This window comes from Polypterus senegalus, chromosome 3, assembly GCF_016835505.1.
Source record: "Polypterus senegalus isolate Bchr_013 chromosome 3, ASM1683550v1, whole genome shotgun sequence".
Classification (NCBI taxonomy): domain Eukaryota; kingdom Metazoa; phylum Chordata; class Cladistia; order Polypteriformes; family Polypteridae; genus Polypterus; species Polypterus senegalus.
Window position 1 is genome coordinate 187,043,097 of NC_053156.1, and position 23,035 is coordinate 187,066,131.

Consider the following 23,035-nt stretch of genomic DNA (forward strand, 5'->3'; position numbering starts at 1 on the left):
ATTTGAATATTTCTAGCCTGCACACTTGCAGTTCTTGCTTGTGTGTTTTTTTCTTTTTTTTCCTCAACTGTGGTTAACCGTGTATTATGTGCTGCTTGTTTAGCTGTTTTGTTTCTCAGCCTTACTGGAAAAACTATGTTTCATCACCCATAATAACCCTGTTAAACATATGTTCATTTGCAGAAAGATCAGTCACAACTTCAAGCCACAAACCATTTCTATTTATCTGTAAAGATTTGAGTCACACAGTTAACAGTACACAGCCATTCTGGGAATTAAATTGTCACACCTCGTGTGTGTGTGTGTATCACCCTGTATAAATTTCTGGTTCAAACAAAAAACAAACAAAATTATGGCCTTTGAGGCTCTGTTTGAGTAGCTTGGATGAGCAAGTCTGGCTTGGTGGAGCTACATTTTACAGTTGACTCAAAATCAAAATAAGACGCCTCCTTTTGTGGATGTCTGGGCTTTATAGGGCTCAGACTGGAAGTGGAGGGTGTCAGTTGCCCTCTTTGGGTATCTTCTGTGGAGGAAGAAGATGATGATACTGTTAGTGACATTGCCCCTTCTCATCCTGTGGTGGTATTACATACCTGTGATGAGCCCAGAAGGTGATTGCTCGACACACATGTGTGACAAAAAAAATATATGCACTACCTGTCAAAAATTTTAGAACACCTCAATTTTTCCAATTTTTCTTCAAATTTAATCAGTTGAAATATAATGAGTGACCTAAAATGGTGAAAAGATAAGCAGTAAACTGGTAGAGGTTTAAATTTAAAGTTTAGGATAGCAAAAACTGATAAAGGGAATATCAGTGGGCCTTCTTCAGAGGACAACTAATAGGTTACAATCTAGATGTTCTGTAGCAGTCCCAACTTCTAATGACTACTTAAAATCCCTCTGTCTGTCTTAACACACAATTGTAACAGACTGTGCTACTACACCCTCTGAAATACTACTTGGACAATATTCTACTGATAATGGCACGAAAACTCCAGTTATTTGTGACATTAAATGTACATTCAAAGATTACATTTTTGGTCTGAGAACTACAGTGAAAATCTCATGTCTTGTGGGTAATTATGCTACACCTTTAAGCTAATGTAAATCCTATAAATGTAACTGTTTGTTATTAAGAACTATTGTCATCTGAGGTTACAATTACATCAGCTTTTATCTTCTAATGAAATTCTTTAACCTAACCTCTGGGGTCTACTCAGTCAACATATTTTAATTATACATGGTTATGAACCAACTGTATGTTGTGTTGAATTTATATTCCTTTGCCTACATGTAAAACAGAATGTAGCATTTTGTCACAGCTTTGTCATTGTTACTGTGTCTGGTTATATAGATTCATCAAGTTTTTCATCCATAGTTGTTTTTGAGGGTTGTCATGGTAATAGGATGCATAGGGCAGACTAGACTTCCCTATTCTTAGCAGCAATATCCACCTCCTACTGGATTCTTATCTTGACTGCTTCTCACTCAGCATGTTCCAGCAAATTCCAGGAGTCACAATACAATGAACCTTAAGGAATAATATTATTATACAATGCATAAATGCAATGTTTACTTACCTAAACTGATTCAACTTAGTGACCAAAATGTGAATACAGTTTTTATTTACTCCTTTAAATAGAGGCCAAATGCTGTGCAACAGCTGACTAACAACCCAACATTCCTTCAGCACCTCCACTAGATATCCTTGGTGAGCAATTGTAAATCTTATCTGAGTGTAGGCAAAAACAAAGGACTACTGCACTACAACCACAGAATCAGCATTGCTACTTCTGAGTGAAATTTTGTTAGCAACTGGAGTCTCAATGCTTGAGGAGCGAGATTCTTTAATAATTAACATTAAGAAACTCTCCATTCCTTTTCTTTCTTCACTGGAGATCGGTATTGCAATATGCCAGTCCAGAGCAAATATGCCCATCTTCCAAACAACATTATAGATGCAATTTTACGAAGACATTCCATTTATATTCATTACCTTTTATTTCTAGATCATATACGCCCCTGCAGTTTTGCACCTATGAATTTATACAGTCATTGCAATGACTTAATCTATGAAAAGGGACCTACTTCATCAAATGTTTCTAGCACTGCCTTCTTTTAAGAAAGAGTGCGCATATGGCCCAGGCGCGCCAACAATGCCCTGTTGTTATTCTTGTTAAGGCCAGCAGTTCTGACCTGTGCTGTGACTAACCCGAGTAATATTCCACATACCGCTCCTGAATCACTAATAGTTTGTTAGTCTCCCTGTGATCCTTATACTCCTTCCATGCCTGAACTTTACTTTTGTCTAATTCCTCTATGTAGAGTTGTCTGGCAAATGTAAGCACACCAGCAGTAGAGAGTTCCTAATAACTCACTTCAGGTCCACATTGCATTGGAACACTAATGCTGAACAGTCCTAGTAAGGGTCATTAAACAGAGATGCTGGGATTAGATCACTTGCTCAAAACGGGGTCTTATCCTTCAATAGCCAGGGATTCAAAATAGGTTTGTGGTGAGATCTGCGGCTGGTTGGCATAGTTTTAAATAAATAATTGCCAGACTAGTGTCTTCAGGTTGGGACGTGCTAATGTGGTCGGAGCAGTTCCCTTGTGTGATGGGGGAGCGGATGGCTCTGCACATAGTGCACAGATACAGGATCGCCCATGACCTTAATTGATGCTGTAACCTGCTGACTGCCTGAGTTATGCCTTATCCACGCTTTAAAAGGGAAGTGCGAGAGCATGATGGGGAAAGAATCAGAAAGGAATTGAAAAAAAGAAAGGAAAAAGGTTGGAAATTAAAAGATGGAGAGAAAAGGCAGGAGCGAGAGAGAGATCCAGTGCAAGTGAGTTCAAGAAAGGAGGAGAATGCAGACAGCTGGGAGTAAGTTCCTTTGGAGCATACAGATGGTGCTTGGGACTGATGGCACACTCCAGCTGAGTGACCTGGGAGATGGAGTGGCCGAGGCGCTGCTCAGTTATAGAGTTAAAGTGAGGCTGCAGGGGAGTGAGGCTGAGAGAGGCATTCTGCGCGTGGTGCCATGGACCATAAGGATGCAAGCCTGGTAGCGGAAGTCAGAGGCTTGATGTGGTGCCCTGCCTGGAGCCACAAAGGGCTACAAGGGGCCTGAGCTGAAGATGGGCTGATCTGCAAGTTAGTTGCCTCCTTTGCTGCAGGAGCCCGTGTTGTGTTTAGTCAAGGAGATGCCTGTTTTTAAGGACTGCACCCGGGCTCATGGTTTTTAAAGACAGTTTCCTGGCAGTTCTTTTAATCTAATTTTTATGGATTCTTTATTTAATTATTTTAACCTCCACCAATTCATGTTTTATGGATTATTTATTTATTGACAATTTTTGGAGCACTGCACTTTTTGGACACTTGTTTTTATTTTCTTTTAGTAAAAGCACTCATCTCAGTCATGACTATCAATGGTGTCGGGTTCAAGAGGCTCCCAAAATGGAAGATGTAAAATGAAGCTGACCCACACCGTCGCCAGGTTCCAAACTAGCCTTTTAGGGTAACTTTTAGGGTATACTAGTCCACAGATTTCTCATAAATAGCACCCTTCCACAAGGACAAAGAATTAACTTTATGCACTGACAAAAACATACATTTCTGTATCATTTGAAAATTTCACTCACATTACATAAACAAAAAAATCCTTGTTCTTTTAAATATTTCACAATGTATAGGTCATAAAAATGTTTATTGGCAATAACTGGTGTGTATTATATTTCTCACTTTTACCTTGACTTTGACTTTTTTGAAAAGACATGCAGGAGTTTTTTCATTGTTTTTCTGTCTCCTTCTTGATCATCAGCCTCAGCACAGTATTCCTGAAGTGTTTATATGGATGATAAGCAATAACAAACGTATTGCATACGCCAGAATTCCCTCCAAGGATATTTTGTACTCCATAGTAGATGAAGAGATGGGAAAGGAGTGTGGGAAAGTCAAGACAGTCTTCCTTAAGGTACTTGTATGTAATTCAGGTTACAGGATTAGTTTAAGTTTGTTTAAAAAATACTGTAGTACTGTAACATTTTAGAGAATTAGAGCCATTTATGTCGCTATTACTTTCAATCTGGTAGAGAATATAGCAGTGTAAATTTTAACCCGTTACTTGCATAGTAAATGAAGAAATTCTAATAAAATAATTGAAAGAGCCCTTCTGTAAGGTACTGCACAATTCAGGAAGATGTATTTGCTCTATGGGATGTGTTTAACTTTAACAAAAGCACCTTTGTATTTTTATGGATTAATTACCTTATTTCACTTACAAAAGCTTGTGTCCATAACAAATTACCATTTTAATATGGTATTTACTGATTTACAGAAAAATGCACAGCATTTGAATAAGCTTAGCATCAAAACCTCTTGCATGTTTTGCAACAATTCCCTGAAGTTTCTCATTTAAAGTTTATCTTTACCTTAACTGTAACACATTCATTAAGTGTTTCAAACATTGTTAATAAAGTAACTATTCATTAAAAATTCTTAATATGTGAATTATTGTGAGTTAATATAGCAGTTATTTCATAATCTTTTCTTCCTTAACTGAACATTAACTGTTGAAAAATATTGTCTCATTAATTTATCATCTTGCTTCCATGTAGGCTACATACCAGTTCAGGATAAAATAGGGACTAGACAAATTTAAGTTTTCACAAGTTTAACAGTTCCTAATGGTCATGAACCAAAATATTAAAGTATCTAAATATTATGTCTTTGAGTGACTCCAGAGTCAGTGATTTTGGAATGTACTGTATATAAATGTGAAAGTTCTCAGTCCTTGGAACAACTCATTCTGTGGAAGGCTACACCCAACAGAAAACAAAAGCCTATTGAACAAAAGATGTTCATCACATATAGATGTATTTCACATTTCTGTAACTCATTAAAAATTTGAACTTAATTCAGTGCAGCTGATTGAACTACTTTGTCAGTGTAACTACAGAGTGCACATTTTTGAAAAGTCTTAGGCATGCTCAGACCCAAGTGAAGTAATAATCCTACCTCTTAAACTATTAGAATTGACTCCTATGGAGTCTCAGCAGATTTCCCTAGTTTGCAATCATCTGAGCAGCAGAGGAAGTAAGGGGCAGATGTCACAAGCCCATAGATAAGAATAAAACAGTGATTAATTACAGAAATGTCCACTGAATCTTTGGTGTTATACTTTGAAGTTGAACAAATTAAGTTCATTAGGCACTAATGGATAGATAGAATTACTATAAAGTTCAAAAAGTAGCACTCAGAGCCTGGAATTAGCCATGGACAGCTGATTGGATCCTCATTGCCTATTTGGTGACATGGCATACATTTATCCCAAATAAGTAACATAAGTGAAAAGGAGAAAGAATTCCTTCTCATAACACTATTTTAAGGTGGTTTGAAATGTTTTTCATAGCTTTGTTAAATTATACTTTCCTTTAGTAACATGCACAAGTATGTAATAATAAGTAAATGTTGTTAAAACAGACAATTAAAAATGAAAGAGTAATGTGTAATTTTCAGTCTTTTTACCAATTAAACGATAACACAACATGGAGCCTTTTGAATTAGGCTTTAATATAATGACTGACGCTGTTTTTTCCCTTTTCAGTATATTGTGCCTTCTCTGGCACAGTAGCTATGTTTCTTTTTCTGGATTGTAAAAATTGATTTTTTACAATTGCAGCTACCTGGTAAGAAAGGTTTTGGACCTGCTGGTTGGACTGTGCAGGCAAAAATGGAGATTTACCTTTGGCTGGGTCTCAACAAGCAGCGCAAAGATTTCTTAAGTGGTCTCCCCAATGGCTTTGAAGAAAATAAAGCTTTGAAAGGCCCAGGTTTGCAGTCCTTCCCACCTATCAGCCTTACCTATACCAGTAAGTGTTCTTTATTTTTTGTGTTAAGTTTATTAAAAAAATAAAATGTATTTCATGCATAGTTATCATGTATCACATGTACAATATAATAGGTCAAATGCAGCTTCAGTCATAAAATATACACTTTAAATCACAAATATACCTGCAGCACAAAAACACATTTAATTCCTGATTGCCAGTAAGATATGACAACTCATTTAGTTAAAATAAATCATTGCAAAATAAATTAGGGTTGATCTTCCATAATGTTCCAGTATCTATGCTAGAATATCTTGTACATGGTATTGAAAGATTATAGATAGTATTTCTGGAGGTTATTCTGTGCAATCTTAGGCATCACTAGAAAAGGGACCTCTCAATTAATATCTGACACAAGAAATAGAATTCAATAATTCCTAATATGCATTTTCATCAATATGTGCACACTATGGTATATAGTTTAAAAACTGTCCAACACAGACACCTGGCTATGACAATGGACTTAGAATCTGCCATTGTTTCTTTAGAATATTTTTTTTGACTCCCTAAAATCTAAAACACCAAGTCTGCACTTGGCATCCATCTTGCCATATGTCATCAGTTTCTAAATTTGTTTGGAAAATCTCCTTTTACCTGTTGAAACATAAGACGCATTTGCTCCCATTTTCCACAACCTTGCTCTTTCTATAAGCAGCTGACCTTGTGTACTGTTTCCCCCTCTTTGTGGCACTTAGTAGTTTTAGCTTGTTTGTTGATCTGATGCTTCGAGGCTCATGACATTCCATTCCACGGGTTTGTTTTATTGTCAAGTGCAACTTTCTTCTTCAACCATCAGCTCTGATCTGTGTTCAGGACAGGTCATGGGGTTCACCTAACTCTGCCTATTCAGTCGCTGCATTTCCTTTCTTACTCTTCTTCACCTTGTATCTTTCTACTTATTATTTTATAAAACATCTTGCAAACCCATCCATCTATTTCGTCTTAGACCAACAACTTATCCCCTCTCCCTTTTCATCTTTCCAGGGGCACTATGTTCTCCGATTTTAGATTCTCCTCCAGAATACTAACACATTCAATCAACATATAATTCAGCATAGGCTCTTATTTATTTCCTTTTGTTCTGAAATATCTGTTTCTTCTTTCTGTAAGTATTCCACTATTAACTCAAACCTTCATTCTGTTAGACCTAATTTTTTATGATGTAATTCTCACTAACATAAATTATTCTATGTTGGTCTTCTGGCAGCCAAACTACTGCTTCCCACTGGGAGGACTCTGAGCTTGTTACCATGGAAAAGTGCTGCTTTTCCTTCTACAATATGATTAATCTTGAAATGTCAATATCTCAAATTAACCAGTCCACAAATGAATCAACTACAACAGCAACATTTATTTATATAGCACATTTTCATACAAAGAATGTAGAACAAAATGCTTTACAAGATATCAAAGAGAAAGTTACAAGAAAAAAAAACATAAGATTGGGTAAGAATATTAATATTAACATTGAATAAGTAACAATGAAAATAAATCCATACAATCTTATAAAACATTGATATATAATTAGTAAAAGGACAGCTTGCTTTTTGTACCTTGTGGTGTGATTGTAATTCCTTTTCTCCCCCTCTCTCATCATCCATGTGTTTTTTTTTTAAACCCAAACCATCCCTGCTACAAAAGAACCTGGCAAAAAGGGATCAGAAGATGGATCCTAAACTTGTGCATAGCAAAATACAAAACAAGAAGATCAAAAGAATCAGGCACAAATACTAAAATTGCTGGGCAAAATTTGTAGTAAATTCTTAAACTGAAGAACTAGAGGCAAATATACCTGACCTCTGATGTCTCTAAGCATGCTGTGCCACCTTCTAAATCATTGCACCAATGACATTATATTATATGACTTCCATGGACATGGCATGGCAACCAGGATCTGTGCCTTAGCAACTAGTACTCAAAATGGCACTGCCAGCACATAAAGGAAATGTTGTTGAAGTAAATCCAACACATAACACAATAATTGTTAACAAATGCCAAGAGTCAGTAACTTAAAATAATCATGGAGATTCCCTGATGTCTAAAACCTTTCAGAATGTCCAAATGACCTTGAAACAAATTTTATTAAAATCATATCTCTGTTAGAAGACAGTATCTGCTCTTTGGCTCAGGCAGAGACAGAGTTGGATGTGGTTACATGGAGTATACGGGGTTGTTCTACCATTATAATTGTGCTTTACCATATATTTCCTGTTGTTGTTCTATACTTTGTTTAATAAAATAATTGATCAATGTCAGATACTGCAAGAATTGCAGTTTATTCCTATTTTTTTAACAGCACAGTTTGGAATAAATCAAATTGGACAAGATTATGCAGTCATTCTCCAACCCACTATATCCTAACACAGGGTCACGGGGGTCTGCTGGAGCCAATCCCAGCCAACACAGGGCACAAGGCAGGAACCAATCCCGGGCAGGGTGGTAACCCACCGCAGGACACACACAAACACACTCACACACCAAGCACACACTAGGGCCAATTTAGAATCGCCAATCCACCTAATCTGCATGTCTTTGGACTGTGGGAGGAAACAGGAGCGTCCGGAGAACCCATGCAGACACGGGGAGAACATGCAAACTCCACGCATGGAGGACCCGGGAAACGAGCCCTGGTGCCCACCGTGCCGCCCTATGTAGTGATACTCATTGTGAAAATCTGCATTACATTACTTACTCATTGACATTTTGTTTTATTTTAAGAATCCTATCCCACTTTCCATAACTCAGTGAGGAGATGATTATACTATGTAACATCTGAAAAATATTTTTTGTAAGGATTCATGCACTGCGGTGGTCTTGTGCCCTTCCCTGAGATTTGTTCCTGCCTTGTGCCCTGTGTTGGCTAGGATTGGCTCCAGCAGACCCCGTGACCCTGTGTTAAGATATAGCAGGTTGGATGGTGGATGGATAGATAGATTCATGCAAATAATTTTTTAGAATTTGGCATTGTATTAATGTTTTTCCAAAATAAGTCTGCTGGGTAGCTGTTTTCTTTTTTACATTTTAATATATGTAAGGAACTATTTTATGAGACTTTTGTTCACTTAGGTCTCTGATCTGGGTAGGGATTTGGTTTTAAGTGCTGATTATGATATAATGCATCTTAATTCCCTTTTGGAAGTTTTTTTTTTAGATTTTTGAATGGACTGTGTAAATAATACTTTCCTGAATAACTAAACATATTGATTCATAACCTGGGCTGCTTGTCCTTGTTATAACTGCTTTTAATATCAGAGTTGTTCAGAAAAGTAACTGGTGGGCCACCTGCTCATATAAACTTCTAACAATTCCCTTTATTTCAGATATTTATCATATATTAACTTAACAGTGGAATAGCAGTTTCAGTAATATAGAAAGTATACTCTGATGTATTATTGCATTTTTTTTTTATTTTACTAGCACATAGTAGCACTGAAAAAAAGTCCAAACTAGAGTAACTAGGCTGATTCCAGGGAGGCAGGAAATGAATTTATGAGAAAGGATTACAAGAGCCTAGCCGTTTTCAGTTTAAACCAAACAACAGGAGACATGATTGAAGTATTTAAATTTATGAAGGGAATTAGTACATTGCATCAAGACTATTTTAAAATGAGTTCATTGAGAAAATGGGAATACAGTCAGAAACGTATGAAGGGTTAATTTTGCACAAACATTAGGAAGTTTTCTTTACACAGAGAACCATAGACACATGGGATAAGCTGCCAAGAAGTATGGTAGGCAGTAGGACATTAGGGATTTTCAAAACTAGACTTGATGTTATTTTAGTCGAATTAAATGGATAGGACTGGTGATCTTTGTTGGGCTAAATGTCCTGTTGTCATCTAGATTGTTCTAATGTTCTAATTTCACAGAATGAATTAACTAAAATAATGGAATAAGTGAAATAAAGTCCTATCCATCCGTCCATTATCCAACCCACTATACAGGGTCACGGGGGGTCTGCTGGAGCCAATCACAGCCAACACAGGGCACAAGGCAGTAAACAAACCCTGGGCAGGCCGCCAGCTGAAATAAAGTCACAAAAGATAATTATGTGCAATAGAATTGCAAATCTAATTGAAACTCAATATTACCCTTCTATATAAAAGCGGTCGGGATTGTCCTTCCGTCCCGTGAGTGCTACACAGGCGCGGAGTTTCACACGCGCCCGTCCATTTTGCAATGCACGATGGGATTTGTAGTTTCGTTTTTCCAGGTAAAAGATGATTTTCTACTCCAGACTGTGCAATATCTTCTTCTTCTTTCTTACTATATAAAAGCGGTCGGGATCGTCCTTCCGTCCCGTGAGTGGAAAGCGTAGAGGTATTCCGCTTATCACAGACTTACTACTTGCAGCTTGAGGCACGGCGACATGATGTGAGCAGAGTTCTGGTGCTCCCATCGTTCCCTTGCTTTTGTGCGCGATGGATAGGAAAAATAGACAAAATTATGTCTCTGGAAATAATTAATGTTGATGGAGTACAAATGCCTCACCGCGTAGTAAATATCAGGGGGGTTCAAAAGGGCGACCTCAATATAGAAAAAAAGTTTAAATTTCATCACAAAAATAACAGAAACTTCGAGTATTAAAGTAATACCGCTCAAATGCAATATAACCAAATTAATGAGTTTGTATAAAATATGAAATTGATCTACATATTGAATTGCCTTAAGAAGTGGTCAACTTAAAAGTCGGTCGCCTTAAAAGGTGGGTCAGCCTAGTGTGTAATAAAAAAGGACAAGACAAAAACCATGTTTAACAGAGGGGGAAAAAATGTTATTGAGCTGGGAAAAAGCCAACAAGGATGGACCATCAGGGTCTGTTTTGAATATAGTCACTTCTGCGGAGGAGCTGTGTGTCTCTCTCAGACACAGGTTTTGTAGTGAATGCCTACTTACAGGTTGACGTGCCTTTAAGTATCAGTGGGGGCAGCAGAGGCAGGACATCTGGATTTGTACAGGGTGTACAAGCAAAAAGGAAGAAGGAGTTAACAAATACACCCTCTCTCTGGTTTGGAATATTCATGACAACCTCAGAGTAGCACTGAAAATACTCCTAATTGCACATGTCTGATATAGACTTTAAAATGAAATTTAAAGACAAGCTGGTATGAAAGTTATATAAACAATTATTAAATTAAAGCTGCATCCAGCCCTGCAAACTGGTCCTCCAACTTCTAGTGAAAACTGAAGGGTTGGTGTGGGATTGGCACACTACACTCAGGTCCCAATCTGGGTAGTTCGTCATGTGGTGGGTGCAGCAACATGCTGTAATTAGGGCATGCTCCCAACCTCTCTATACTAATATCAAATTACAATTTTTTTGTTATGTTTTCAACTGTTTGATATAGTTTCTGTGTGATTTTTTATTTATTTATTTTTTCCTATCCTACAATGAACTTTTTCCTAATAATTTTTGTTTTTTATTTCTTTGCAGTGAAGCAGATATTCCAGTTGAGAGTTCACATGTACCAGGCACGGAGCCTTTTTGCGGCTGACAGTAGTGGTCTCTCTGACCCTTTTGCACGGGTGTTCTTTTCTACTCATAGCCAATGTACTGAGGTAAAAATAGCACAAGTTGTATCAAGTAGTATTTCTCAATATGATTTGCCCCATGTTTTCCATAGATTTAACTTCAGTTTTTTTTTTCATTTAGCACAACCAAGTTATATTTTTATACTTACTATTTCCCCTTCTAGATCAGTATTGACAGCCAGGGAAAGCTGGTATTGTGACCCGACATTTGCGCGATAGACATATGAGCGCCGACAAAATAGCGCTGATTAAAATGCGGCGTCAAAATCACGCAGACAAAATCGCCCTGGCAAAATCGCGAAAGTTTCATTAAATATGAATTACTAGTTTAAAGCATATATAATAATGTTTATTTTAGAAGTCAATATTATGAGACACGGGATGCCATCAGCACGGCACACAGATATTCCTTAAGATCATGCCTAGCATATGTAGGAAGAATTGCAGCAAGACGTCTTGATAGTTGAGCGTATTTAGACTTGCTGGCTGTCTGAGTGCTGGTAATTCCGCTTTGTATACAACGCGTTATGCCAACCCTCGACTGAGTTATTTGTTCGCGGCATGCCATCAGCAGTTATAACAGTTATAACCTAGCACATAATGTGTACATAATGCGCACGTACGCGTCCCACTCTCTTGGCCTTTCTCGCGGTTTGTTGTGGTGATTTTGTCAGCGCACATTTGTCTGCCTCGGTTTTGTCGGGACGCATATGTCTATTGCGCTTTTGTCGGTGAACCGCTGGTATTATATAGTTTTATTGTAATTTTTGCTCATTTACCATTATTACATTACATTTTACTAGTCTATTACTTTATTTATTTATTTGATATGTCTATTAAAATAGATTTTTTAGATCCCTATGATTTAAAAAAAAAATTAAACTAATTCACCAAGTTCTGCTGCAGTTATTTTTTTTTAATTGTGGTTCCTTCAAGTTTGTGCTAATTCATATTATCACGCTACAAAAAACCTTCAGAAAGAGCTCTTCACACTTGAATGATATACTGTACAACTATCAGTCCAAATGTCATTTAGATTTACTTTTAATTCATGACTAGCATAAATTTAATATCAAAAAATTGGTTGACATTGACATGTCTACCTATATAAGAAACTGCATATCTACAGCAGCTCATACACCTCTGTAATTTTAGAGTACTTCTAAAAGACACATTATATAAAATTAGGGCATTCTCAGTAGATTCTACCAAACCCCACATATTTGCTATAGTGATAAATCATATTGATTCATCCTTTTTTTACCTGCTTATTCCACCACTGGAACAAAAGTTTCTTCAAGTACAAGGCAAAAACAAATACAGTGGACCCTTGACTTACGAACTCAATTCGTTCGCGAGGGCTGGTTGTAACTCAAGTTGGTTGTAAGTCAAGACTATTTTTCCCATAAGAAATAATGGAAATACCCATAATGCGCTCCAAACCTCCCACGGCAACACTTATTTAACCTTTTCATAATAAAAAAGGGTTGTGTAATGTGCATAATTTACCAAAACACCAATAATTTTTCTAATGTACTAACCAAAAAGTTATAAAAAGTGCCTAGCCTACCAGAAACAACAATTTCATACTGTACTCACCATTTAATTTGACATCTTTGGGCTGCAGGAAGGGAGGAGGAGGAGGAGAAAGAAACGGAAGGTGGTTATTGTTTAGAAAGAGCCTCCTTATGCAAATCTTTTCTTTGTAAAATTGTCGAGATGGTGGATTTCGACATGCTGTACATATTAGCGAGATCGGTCACACGAACACCACTCTCATATTTCCGCACAATTTCCTTCTTCGTTTCGATTGTGATCAACGTTTCTCAAGTTAATAATGACAGTAGTTGAGCACTCAGTTGAAAGCTGGTCGTGTTGTGAACTGCTGTAATAATAGACTCCAAAGCAAGCCGGTGCTGACTCAGCCTGATGACATCATCATGTGCTGCGCCAGCCTGCTAGCTAACATCCCTTAACAATCGCTTTCTTTACCTTCATTACCTTCTCTTCCTTCCTTAGCAACTATGCGTCTTGCTTGCCATGGTCTTAGTGAATTATATGTACAGATAAATCACTGCACTGACCGAAATTACGTCCACAAACACATGTATCTGGGCTCCGACTGACACTTACGAACGCTCTCGGCTGTTTGTTAACAGTTGCACAAGCGGATACACGTGGCAGCATTTGGGTCGTAACACAAGATGTTGGTCGTAAATCAAAACAAAAATTTTGATCGTAAATCAAGTTGTTCGCATGTCAGGCCGGTCGTATATCAAGGGTCGACTGTACTGGAAAGGACACCAGTCCTTTATGATCCACTCTCACTGATACTTATAATCACACTCACTCATACATAGTCTGTTAACTTTACATGCAGAACTTAATGATATAGGTGGAAATCAATGTAAACCAAACAGAAATTGAGAAAATATGTTACCTCCAGATAAAGTAACCAGACTAGGAAATAAATGCTGGAAGAAGCAAGACCACTGTAATTACTACCCCATTGTGTCACCCAGCAAATAATATGAATATCATTTTCTACCATAGTGAAATCTTTATAACAGGGATAGGCAGTTCTGATCCTGAACGGCCACACTGACTGCGGTTTCTTTTACAATTAATTTCCTGTTTTAATGTCAAGCTCATTATTACTTGATTTAATGGGATGGCTCATTCTAGCTTTCTATCAGCTATCTTACACTCATCTAAAGGATTATTAGGAACACCATACTAATACGGTGTTTGACCCCCTTTCGCCTTCAGAACTGCCTTAATTCTATGTGGCATTGATTCAACAAGGTGCTGAAAGCATTCTTTAGAAATGTTGGTCCATATTGATAGGATAGCATCTTGCAGTTGATGGAGATTTGTGGGATGCACATCCAGGGCACGAAGCTCTCGTTCCACCACATCCCAAAGATGCTCTATTGGGTTGAGATCTGGTGACTGTGGGGGCCATTTTAGTACAGTGAACTCATTGTCATGTTCAAGAAACCAATTTGAAATGATTCGAGCTTTGTGACATGGTGCATTATCCTGCTGGAAGTAGCCATCAGAGGATGGGTACATGGTGGTCATGAAGGGATGGACATGGTCAGAAACAATGCTCAGGTAGCCCGTGGCATTTAAACGATGCCCAATTGGCACTAAGGGGCCTAAAGTGTGCCAAGAAAACATCCCCCACACCATTACACCACCACCACCAGCCTGCACAGTGGTAACAAGGCATGATGGATCCATGTTCTCATTCTGTTTACGCCAAATTCTGACTCTACCATTTGAATGTCTCAAAAGAAATCGAGACTCATCAGACCAGGCAACATTTTTCCAGCCTTCAACTGTCCAATTTTGGTGAGCTCGTGCAAATTGTAGCCTCTTTTTCCTATTTGTAGTGGAGATGAGTGGTACCCGGTGGGGTCTTCTGCTGTTGTAGCCCATCCACCTCAAGGTTGTGCGTGTTGTGGCTTCACAAATGCTTTGCTGCATACCTCGGTTGTAACGAGTGGTTATTTCAGTCAAAGTTGCTCTTCTATCAGCTTGAATCAGTCGGCCCATTCTCCTCTGACCTCTAGCATCAACAAGGCATTTTCCCCCACAGGACTGCCGCATACTGGATGTTTTTCCCTTTTCACACCATTCTTTGTAAACCCTAGAAATGGTTGTGTGTGAAAATCCCAGTAACTGAGCAGATTGTGAAATACTCAGACCGGCCCGTCTGGCACCAACAACCATGCCATGCTCAAAATTGCTTAAATCACCTTTCTTTCCCATTCTGACATTCAGTTTGGAGTTCAGGAGATTGTCTTGACCAGGACCACACCCCTAAATGCATTGAAGCAACTGCCATGTGATTGGTTGATTAGATAATTGCATTAATGAGAAATTGAACAGGTGTTCCTAATAATCCTTTAGGTTAGTGTATAAATTAATAATAACATGACTGTGGCCTTTAGTGCACAGGAATTTGTTTATGTTCAAAGTATTGTTCTTCATGTTTATCTCATGTGCTTTGTAAGAATTTTAAGTTCTATCTTCTTTTTATTAAACAGAAACAGAATGGTTAAATTTAGGTAGCTTTTACCTATATGGATTTCCATGTGCTACTATCTAATTTAGATAGAATGAACCACGATCAAACAAACTTTATTTGTCCTCAGGGGAAAATTTGACTTTTTTTAATAAAAAGTAAAAGAAGCAATAATAATGGCGTGTTTGAGAGGGAGGGTTCTAACCTATACAATGAGTTGAGCTCACAAATACCATAGGTGAGAATGATGTGTGATTTTGGAAAGAGAAGTTCATTTTGATTGTTGGCATTTAGTAGGGGTAAGCTATATATTTATTTTATATTCACTATATTTTCTAATTAAATAGCTAATAATTGTTGGGCAAAACGTGTCAACTGTGTTGGGATACAATTTCCAGTGGTACAAGAACTAATTGACCCATTATCCATTAAACATCTCACTCCAATTTTTTCTGTGGCTATACCTTTGTTTAGTTGTAATCCTATAACGAAAACGTAAATTGTCACTTGCAAAAGAAAATATTTATATGAGAGTTTTATTCAAGACATTGTACTATGTTTTGCCCAAAAAAATATTTCCAGTTCACAATCCTTTTCATCTGCCTTCTGAGATTTTTGCTTCTTGTGTTAATGAGAGAAAAAACTCTATGATCAAATGTTCTAAGAAAAATTGTATACCTGCTATTAATATTTTTATTGAACATATGAAGTGTTTAATCAATTCTTAGATCATTGCATTCAGACCATATCCGATGAGTCATGCAGCATGCTGCAAGTCTTGTATTGAGAACTGTTTATTTGGGACCACAGAGTCAATACAGAATGCTTCTATTTATAACCTCTAGCATTTAACTACCTGACATTTGCTGTTTTTGTCTAAGTGTACACCATTTGTATCAGTTTTAGAAAACGTCCACTTCTGTTTAAGCATTGGATAACGATCGTAGTAGTTATAGGCAGGGGGTTTCTGTCAAACTGTCAATCTAAATGATTAATGACCTTTAAGCCCCGCCCCCGATGACATCATACTGGAAGTCCAGCCCCGCCGCCCCCTTATGACGTCACTCCGGAAAGTCCCGGGCCCTCACGTGACCTATCTCCGCCCCTTTGGCACCGCCCCCTGTCGGCGGATGGTTGAAGGGCCCCCTGTCCCTGCCCAGACTCCACCTTGAACCCGCCCCCGGCACCTGATTAGTTCAGGAAACTGTCAAGGGCATTTTGATGGATGTCTGTCCCCTCCTTCACTGGTAATCCAATCAAGTAGTTTTTGTCTCGGCGTCTGAAAATTCAAACAGGGGCCTCTCCTCTTAGAATATTCAGGAGTGGCTTTAAAGCACAGGCCGGTGGTGCATTAACTCTGACATAATAAAAGTATTCTGAACTACTTGCAGAAGGGACCCGCTTGTGAAATGCCTACTCTTTCGAAACGGCCTCTCTCTGTACGGAGCCGCATGTTTTTAAAAGGCTGAGATAACAAAACATTTTTGCTTTATAAACTCTCATTTGAACAACCGGTTAGAGACAGGCTCCAGGAGCTTACTGTAACGGTCTTTTCATTCATTTCGCTAAATGTAATTATTTTAATACAGAATAGTAACCCAAAATCCAGGTGATTTTAGACGTATGAGTAATATAATGAAGTTATTTTTAAAAGTAACCCCATACCGCACAAGAGAGACAGATTCCACGTGTGTTTTAGGATTTGCTGTGGTCAGTGATTTTTAATTTTTTGTTTAGCTCATTTCTATCACCTAGGAGCCTTTTGACAAAGGAAAACTCTGTAAATACACTTGTGCATTTAAACAGAGATTTATAAGAAAGCACAGGAGGCTATAGTGAGGTGTGTTGGTTTAACTAGAGGCAGGGGATGTAAGAAGTGCTTTTCTGCACCTCCGAAGTTTATCAAAGTAAAAATCATGTTTTTAAAATCAGCAGCTTTAGCTCATGCTAGTGACCTCATAAATGGGTGCCAACAGCTCAGCACGCTTGTATAGCTCACAAAAGAGCAGAGCTAATTACTCTTTCTGCTTAAAATAATGATCAAATATTCAGGTAATTCTTAATGAAACACTAAAGTGTTAGTGAACAAAAATACATGTTCAGTAGCCAAGTAAAATGACCAATTGCTTTAACATGAAAATAAAGCATCTTTAGAAAATAAAGCATCTAAAAGCATCTTTGTAAAGGTCCAATTTTAAAACATTATAAGAAAAATCCTTGTTTCCAAAAGAGTTCTGCCCATTTTTCCAACAGTTTTCTTAACTGATCTTTGGAATCATCAGTGCCTTTTTGATCACATCCACCTGAAATATAGCATAGAACTTAATTTCTGTACTCATTTTAAATGATAATAGCCAGTATAAAGTCCCTAAAGGAACTGGAGACATCAGATATCTTCTATCACATATGTTTTCTTGCCAGCCCAAGTCATTCAGATTCTGCTTACAACACAAATGTATGATTATTTTTTCTCAAATGGCCAAATCTTTGGCCTTCTAATCATGAAAAAATAAATATATATGAGATTTTGTTCTCATGACACTTTATTTGCATATTTTATTATACCTACTTAACTTTTATCAACATTTATCTATCTCTATATTTATTTTTCTGTATCAGAATGTAGTTTAAGTTAATTTGTTTTGGGTTCAATAGATGTATTTTTCATATTTTCGATTCTTGTTTTGTTTTTTTTTTTGAGTCCCCTTTTTGTTACTTCGCGCCCCCTAGGGGGATCACCCACAGTTTGAGAACCACTGTTGTAGGGTTTTATTTGTAAAATACTCTTAAGCATTTCAAGCTAAATTAGATTCACTTGTTTATTCAGCCGTCCATCTGTGTTCCAATTTTGTTATAAATTGTATTTAGTCTCTCTTTATTTACTAAACATTTTATATGATGATTAGAAAACAGTTAACTTGTCCAGGTTTTAATTTAAAGCAGCATTTTCATCAACAGGTTATAAACACTTTGGTACTCAGGGGGCTTTGTATGATACAAAGTTTTAGAAATTCTCTTAGTGCTTGGTAATAGCCTTCCATTTTACAGCAGTTATGAGCCCCTGAAAATAAGAACGGTTATAGTAGGTTATAGGAGCCTATACACTACAGGGCTGATGATTAGGCTTTGGACATGTTAGACCAATCAGGATGGAAAATGTTTTTAGTGAATAGTTACATCATATCTATTATATGCGTCAGCACAAGGATTATAATTTTACTAAAACAGTGAGGGTTATTCTTTCTTTTTGTTAGTCCAGGTGACATAGGACAGCTGTCATTGAAAACTGCTTTTCCCCTCTGTTTGTGAAAAAGCATCCTTTCTTTTAGTAGCATTCAGGGTGAAGGGGATGTAAGTTTGAACTGTGATTCCAAGTGTCTGCAAACGTCTTGAATACGAGTCAAAGGACCAGGGTTTGTGCCGGGATCAAAGTCGGGGGCAGAGTTAAGCTAGACATTATTATTCCAAAATGAAACATTGACTTGCCCCTATCACAAAGATAGTTGAGAAATCGGTCTAAAATAATTGGAGTGGAGATGGCTCTCTGAAAAGGGTGATCCTAAACTCACTTAAAATAGATGAAAAAAGTCCTCCGGGTGCTTCAAAGGACCTCAAACAATTTCTTCAGCAGCGTGGGGGATGTTTGTGGTGGGAGATCACATCAGCTGTGCAATTCACAAGATGGGACAGTGAAGTGAGAAGCTATGGGGATGGGTGCTCGAAATGGGTGGGCTCAGTTGTTTGCAAGCGAACTCACAAAGTCCTTCCATACCTGACTTTACTTTCTGTGTGTAGAGAGAGAGAACAGGCACACAGGCCTGCTTACAAGGGGTCTGCTAAAAGCTGTGGCTGCTTGATTTCTTTTTATGAGATGGGAAACTTGAATCACTGCTAAGGCTGTTTTTACTGCAGATTCTGTCAGTGAGATGGGCAAAAATGCCTGGAGCTGCAAGTCATAAAGCAAAGATGAGATAGACAATTTAATTTCGTGTTCATATTAAAATCATAGATAGAACCGAAGAAGATGCTTCGCTGTTTTTTACCGCACTTTCAGAAGGGCTTTCAGCAGGGAGCACACGTCCTCCGGAGAGTGGACTGGGAAGTGTGGGAAGGCCGACCGTCAGGTGCTGCCTCACCGGGGGCCGAGGCAGTCCCTTCAGGCTGACAGGGTACAGATGGGAACGTGGCCGGACTGGTCAAGGGACTACCTTGGGCATGTCTGATCTTGTCAGGACACTCCCTGGACATGTCTGTGCTTGTCGGTAAAGTCTGTAACATGCCCGGGCTTGTTTTTCGGGAGAGGGGGGCTGGGAAGTGGGTGTGGGGTGGTGGTGAGTTCAAGGAGGGGGCACACATCCATCAAACTGCCCTTGACAGTTTCCTGGGTAAGCAGGGGGGTGTGGGAGTGGGTCCAGGGAGGGGACAGACATCCATCAAACGGCTCTTGACAGTTTGTTTAACCAATCAGGTGCAGGGGATGGTTCAAGGAGGGGTCCGAAACAGGGTGCGATCGCACTCGGCTGGCTCAGACTGTTTGTCATCTTGCCGCAGCAATAGGCACATCGAGAAAGAAAGAAATCAATCACACCGAGACCTGCTCTCATCCCCTGACATCCCCTGCGAGCAGATCTCGGTGTGCTTGATTTCTTTCTCTCTCGATGTGCTTATTGCTACGGCAAGCTGACAAAAGAATCTGTCTGTGAGATGGAAAAAAGCCTGGAGCTGCAAGTCACAAAGCAAAGATGAGATAGATATTTTTTATTTCGTGTTCATATTAAAATCATAGATAGGACCTTCACTTTTTTTTTTTTTGCTTCACTTTTTATACCGCACTTTCGGAAGGGCTTTCAGAAGGGAGCACACGTTCTCCGGAGAGGACTGGGAAGTGTGGGGAGTCCGTCCGTCAGGTGCTGTCTGCCCCGGGGCCGAGGTAGGCCCTTCAGGTCGGCAGGGTACGGATGGGAACGTGCTGGGACTTGTCCAATGCCAAGGCAGCAATCTGCCTGGAAATGTCCGGACACACCCTGGGCATGTCTGTGCTTGTCGAGGTAAAGGCTGTAACATGCCTGGCTTGTTTTTCGGGAGAGGGGGGCTGGGAAGTGGGTGTGGGGTGGTGGTGAGTTCAAGGGGGTAGACATCCATCAAACTACCCTTGACAGTTTGTTTAATTAAGCAGGTGCTGGGGTGAGTTCAAGGAGGGGACAGACATCCATTAAAATGCCCTTGACAGTTTCCTGAACCAATCAGGTGCCGAGGGCGGGTTCAAGGAGGGGACAGATATCCATCAAAATGCCCTTGACAGTTTCCTGAACCAATCAGGTGCCAGGGGGGCAAGTTCAAGGCGGAGTCTGGGCGGGGACAGGGGCCCTTCACCCTTCCGCCACCAGGGGGCAGTGCCAAAGGGGCGGAGATAGGTCACGTGATGAACCGGGACTTTCCGGAGTGACGTCATAAGGGGGCGAGGCTTAAAGGTCATTAATCATTTTGATTGACAGTTTCATAGAAACCCCCTGCCTATAACTACTAACGATTGTTTTAGTTTAATGAGCACAGCATTAAGTTCAGACATGTATCCTGGCTGGTTGTTTTACATGTGCTCTTAAGCTGCTCAGGGTTTATTTTGAATTCTAGAATTTACATTCTGAGGTTGACATATTTTTGTATCTATATTACTAAACAAAGGTTGGATATATGCACGGATGCCAGAGGCCAGCAGCACCGAAAGCACACACGCACAGCGCCTCAGCTTCCCAGAGTCAAACCCAGCAGCTTCCCAGAGTCAGTAGGTGGCGCCCAAACAACTCAACACAACCTGTAAACTAAACTTCAGGTCACAATACAACCGCCTCCCGAACACGAACGTGCACACCACCACATATACCAGGGGAAACATTTCTTAAAAGCCAAGTCAATTAAAATTAATTCAAAAGAAGTTAATTAGCAGCAAAAACAGGTCACTAATTAGGAAAAGGGTTAGAATGAAAACCTGAAGCCACTGCAGCCCTCCAGGACTGGAGTTGGGCACCCCTGGCATATACAAACTATTGACGTTGACCAGATAAATAACCAAGTGATTGGATTGCTTCCAGGAGAAAGCAACGTCTAAATACTATAAGTGTTGATTCTAAACGCGAATCTGAGCATCTTAATTTCCCATTACAATATTTAAACACTATTAGCCTGCCCGGATTACCACAAGACAATCTTAACCTTAAAGCAGGGACAATAGTCATGCTATTAGAAACCTTAATAATAAACAAGGTTTATGCAACGGCACACTGTTGATCATGAACAGCAGGAGAGAAAATGTTATTGAGGCACGCTTACAGAATCCCATACTGGCAATACTGTTTTGATTCCCAGAATTAAACTTACAAGTTCTGACCTGGAATTACCTTTTAAACTTAAACAACACCAATTTCCCATTAAGGCCGCATTTGCCATGATGATCAACAAATCCCAAAGAAAAACCATGGGCAAAGTAGGGATTTACCTATCTGAGCCTGTATTTGGACATGGACAACTTTATTGCCTTTTCAAGAATCCGGCGTTTGTATGACGTTAAAGTGAAGGTTTTAACTATTCCATACCAGGGAGAGCTAATTCAAGGACAGGAAACCATCATTACCAAAAATGTTGTTTATTAGGAAATTTTTGATTAACTATTTTGAATTTACCATTATATGAATTTTTTGTTTCCAATTTACTTCATTTAAACCTTTGCACACCGATACTGTATTTGTTTTACTATAAGTGCAGCAACTCAAAGACATTTTGGACTTAAATGATATAATTACATTTCAATTTTAGTTTTAATAAATTGGTTAATTTTAGTGCAGATATACTTATTTAATTAAATGAAAACTTTCCCACGACGCTCCCACCCACAATCATTTTTCATCCATCCAAAGATTGGAGGAAACAGAAAGTGATTGCCATTCTTTGATTTGCAATTCTTTAGAGAATCAGGGGTTTACTGGTTTACTATGATGTCTACACTATATTTGTTTCACATTTACATTGCATTTCTATTTAAGTAGGTACTTTATACACATAGTGTTCGATCTCAAGTATCCCTTTATTGCTGCACCTTAACACTTATACACTATTGGTTCTCTTGCTTCTTGTATTTTAAGTTTTATGTTTTGTTAATTTTGAAACAGTTTTAATTTATTACTTATTAATTTATACTAGTTTCATGCAGTAATATTTTTATTTTTGACTATATCACTGCATTTTCCATTTGCTTGCCTTTAATTTTATTTTACAACAGTCTTCTGTCAGTCTTTCTTATTCTCTAGATGCCCAGCCAAGCCTTGATATCACTGAGTAAACAAAGTTAAGCTTGTAATACATTGTGAGTGATATAGCTGGAGAATACAGACTCCTGGCATGTCATGGCCATCAGTCAGACATTTGACACAGCATATTTAAGTAAAAAACAACAACTTAATATCACCACAATATCATCATTTTACAAATATGACATTGTTTTCTAAGCAAGTATAATTTTTATAACATCCCTTAAAATGTAGGCTAATAAATGGTTTATAATACTTTTTCCTTTGTTAAAGGA

The 23,035-nt window shown here is 38.5% G+C and overlaps 1 protein-coding gene across 8 annotated transcripts in view; it reads left to right on the forward strand.

Annotated features, from left to right (window-relative positions):
• Nucleotides 1–23,035, forward strand: part of otofa (otoferlin a) — a 565,861-nt gene that overhangs the window by 437,422 nt on the left and 105,404 nt on the right. For all 8 annotated transcript variants that reach the window (XM_039748301.1, XM_039748300.1, XM_039748302.1 and 5 more), the window contains exons 22-24: nucleotides 3,827–3,979; nucleotides 5,687–5,876; nucleotides 11,329–11,453. In XM_039748301.1, the coding sequence (XP_039604235.1) occupies nucleotides 3,827–3,979; nucleotides 5,687–5,876; nucleotides 11,329–11,453 (468 nt within the window). The remainder of the gene's footprint in view (nucleotides 1–3,826; nucleotides 3,980–5,686; nucleotides 5,877–11,328; nucleotides 11,454–23,035) is intronic.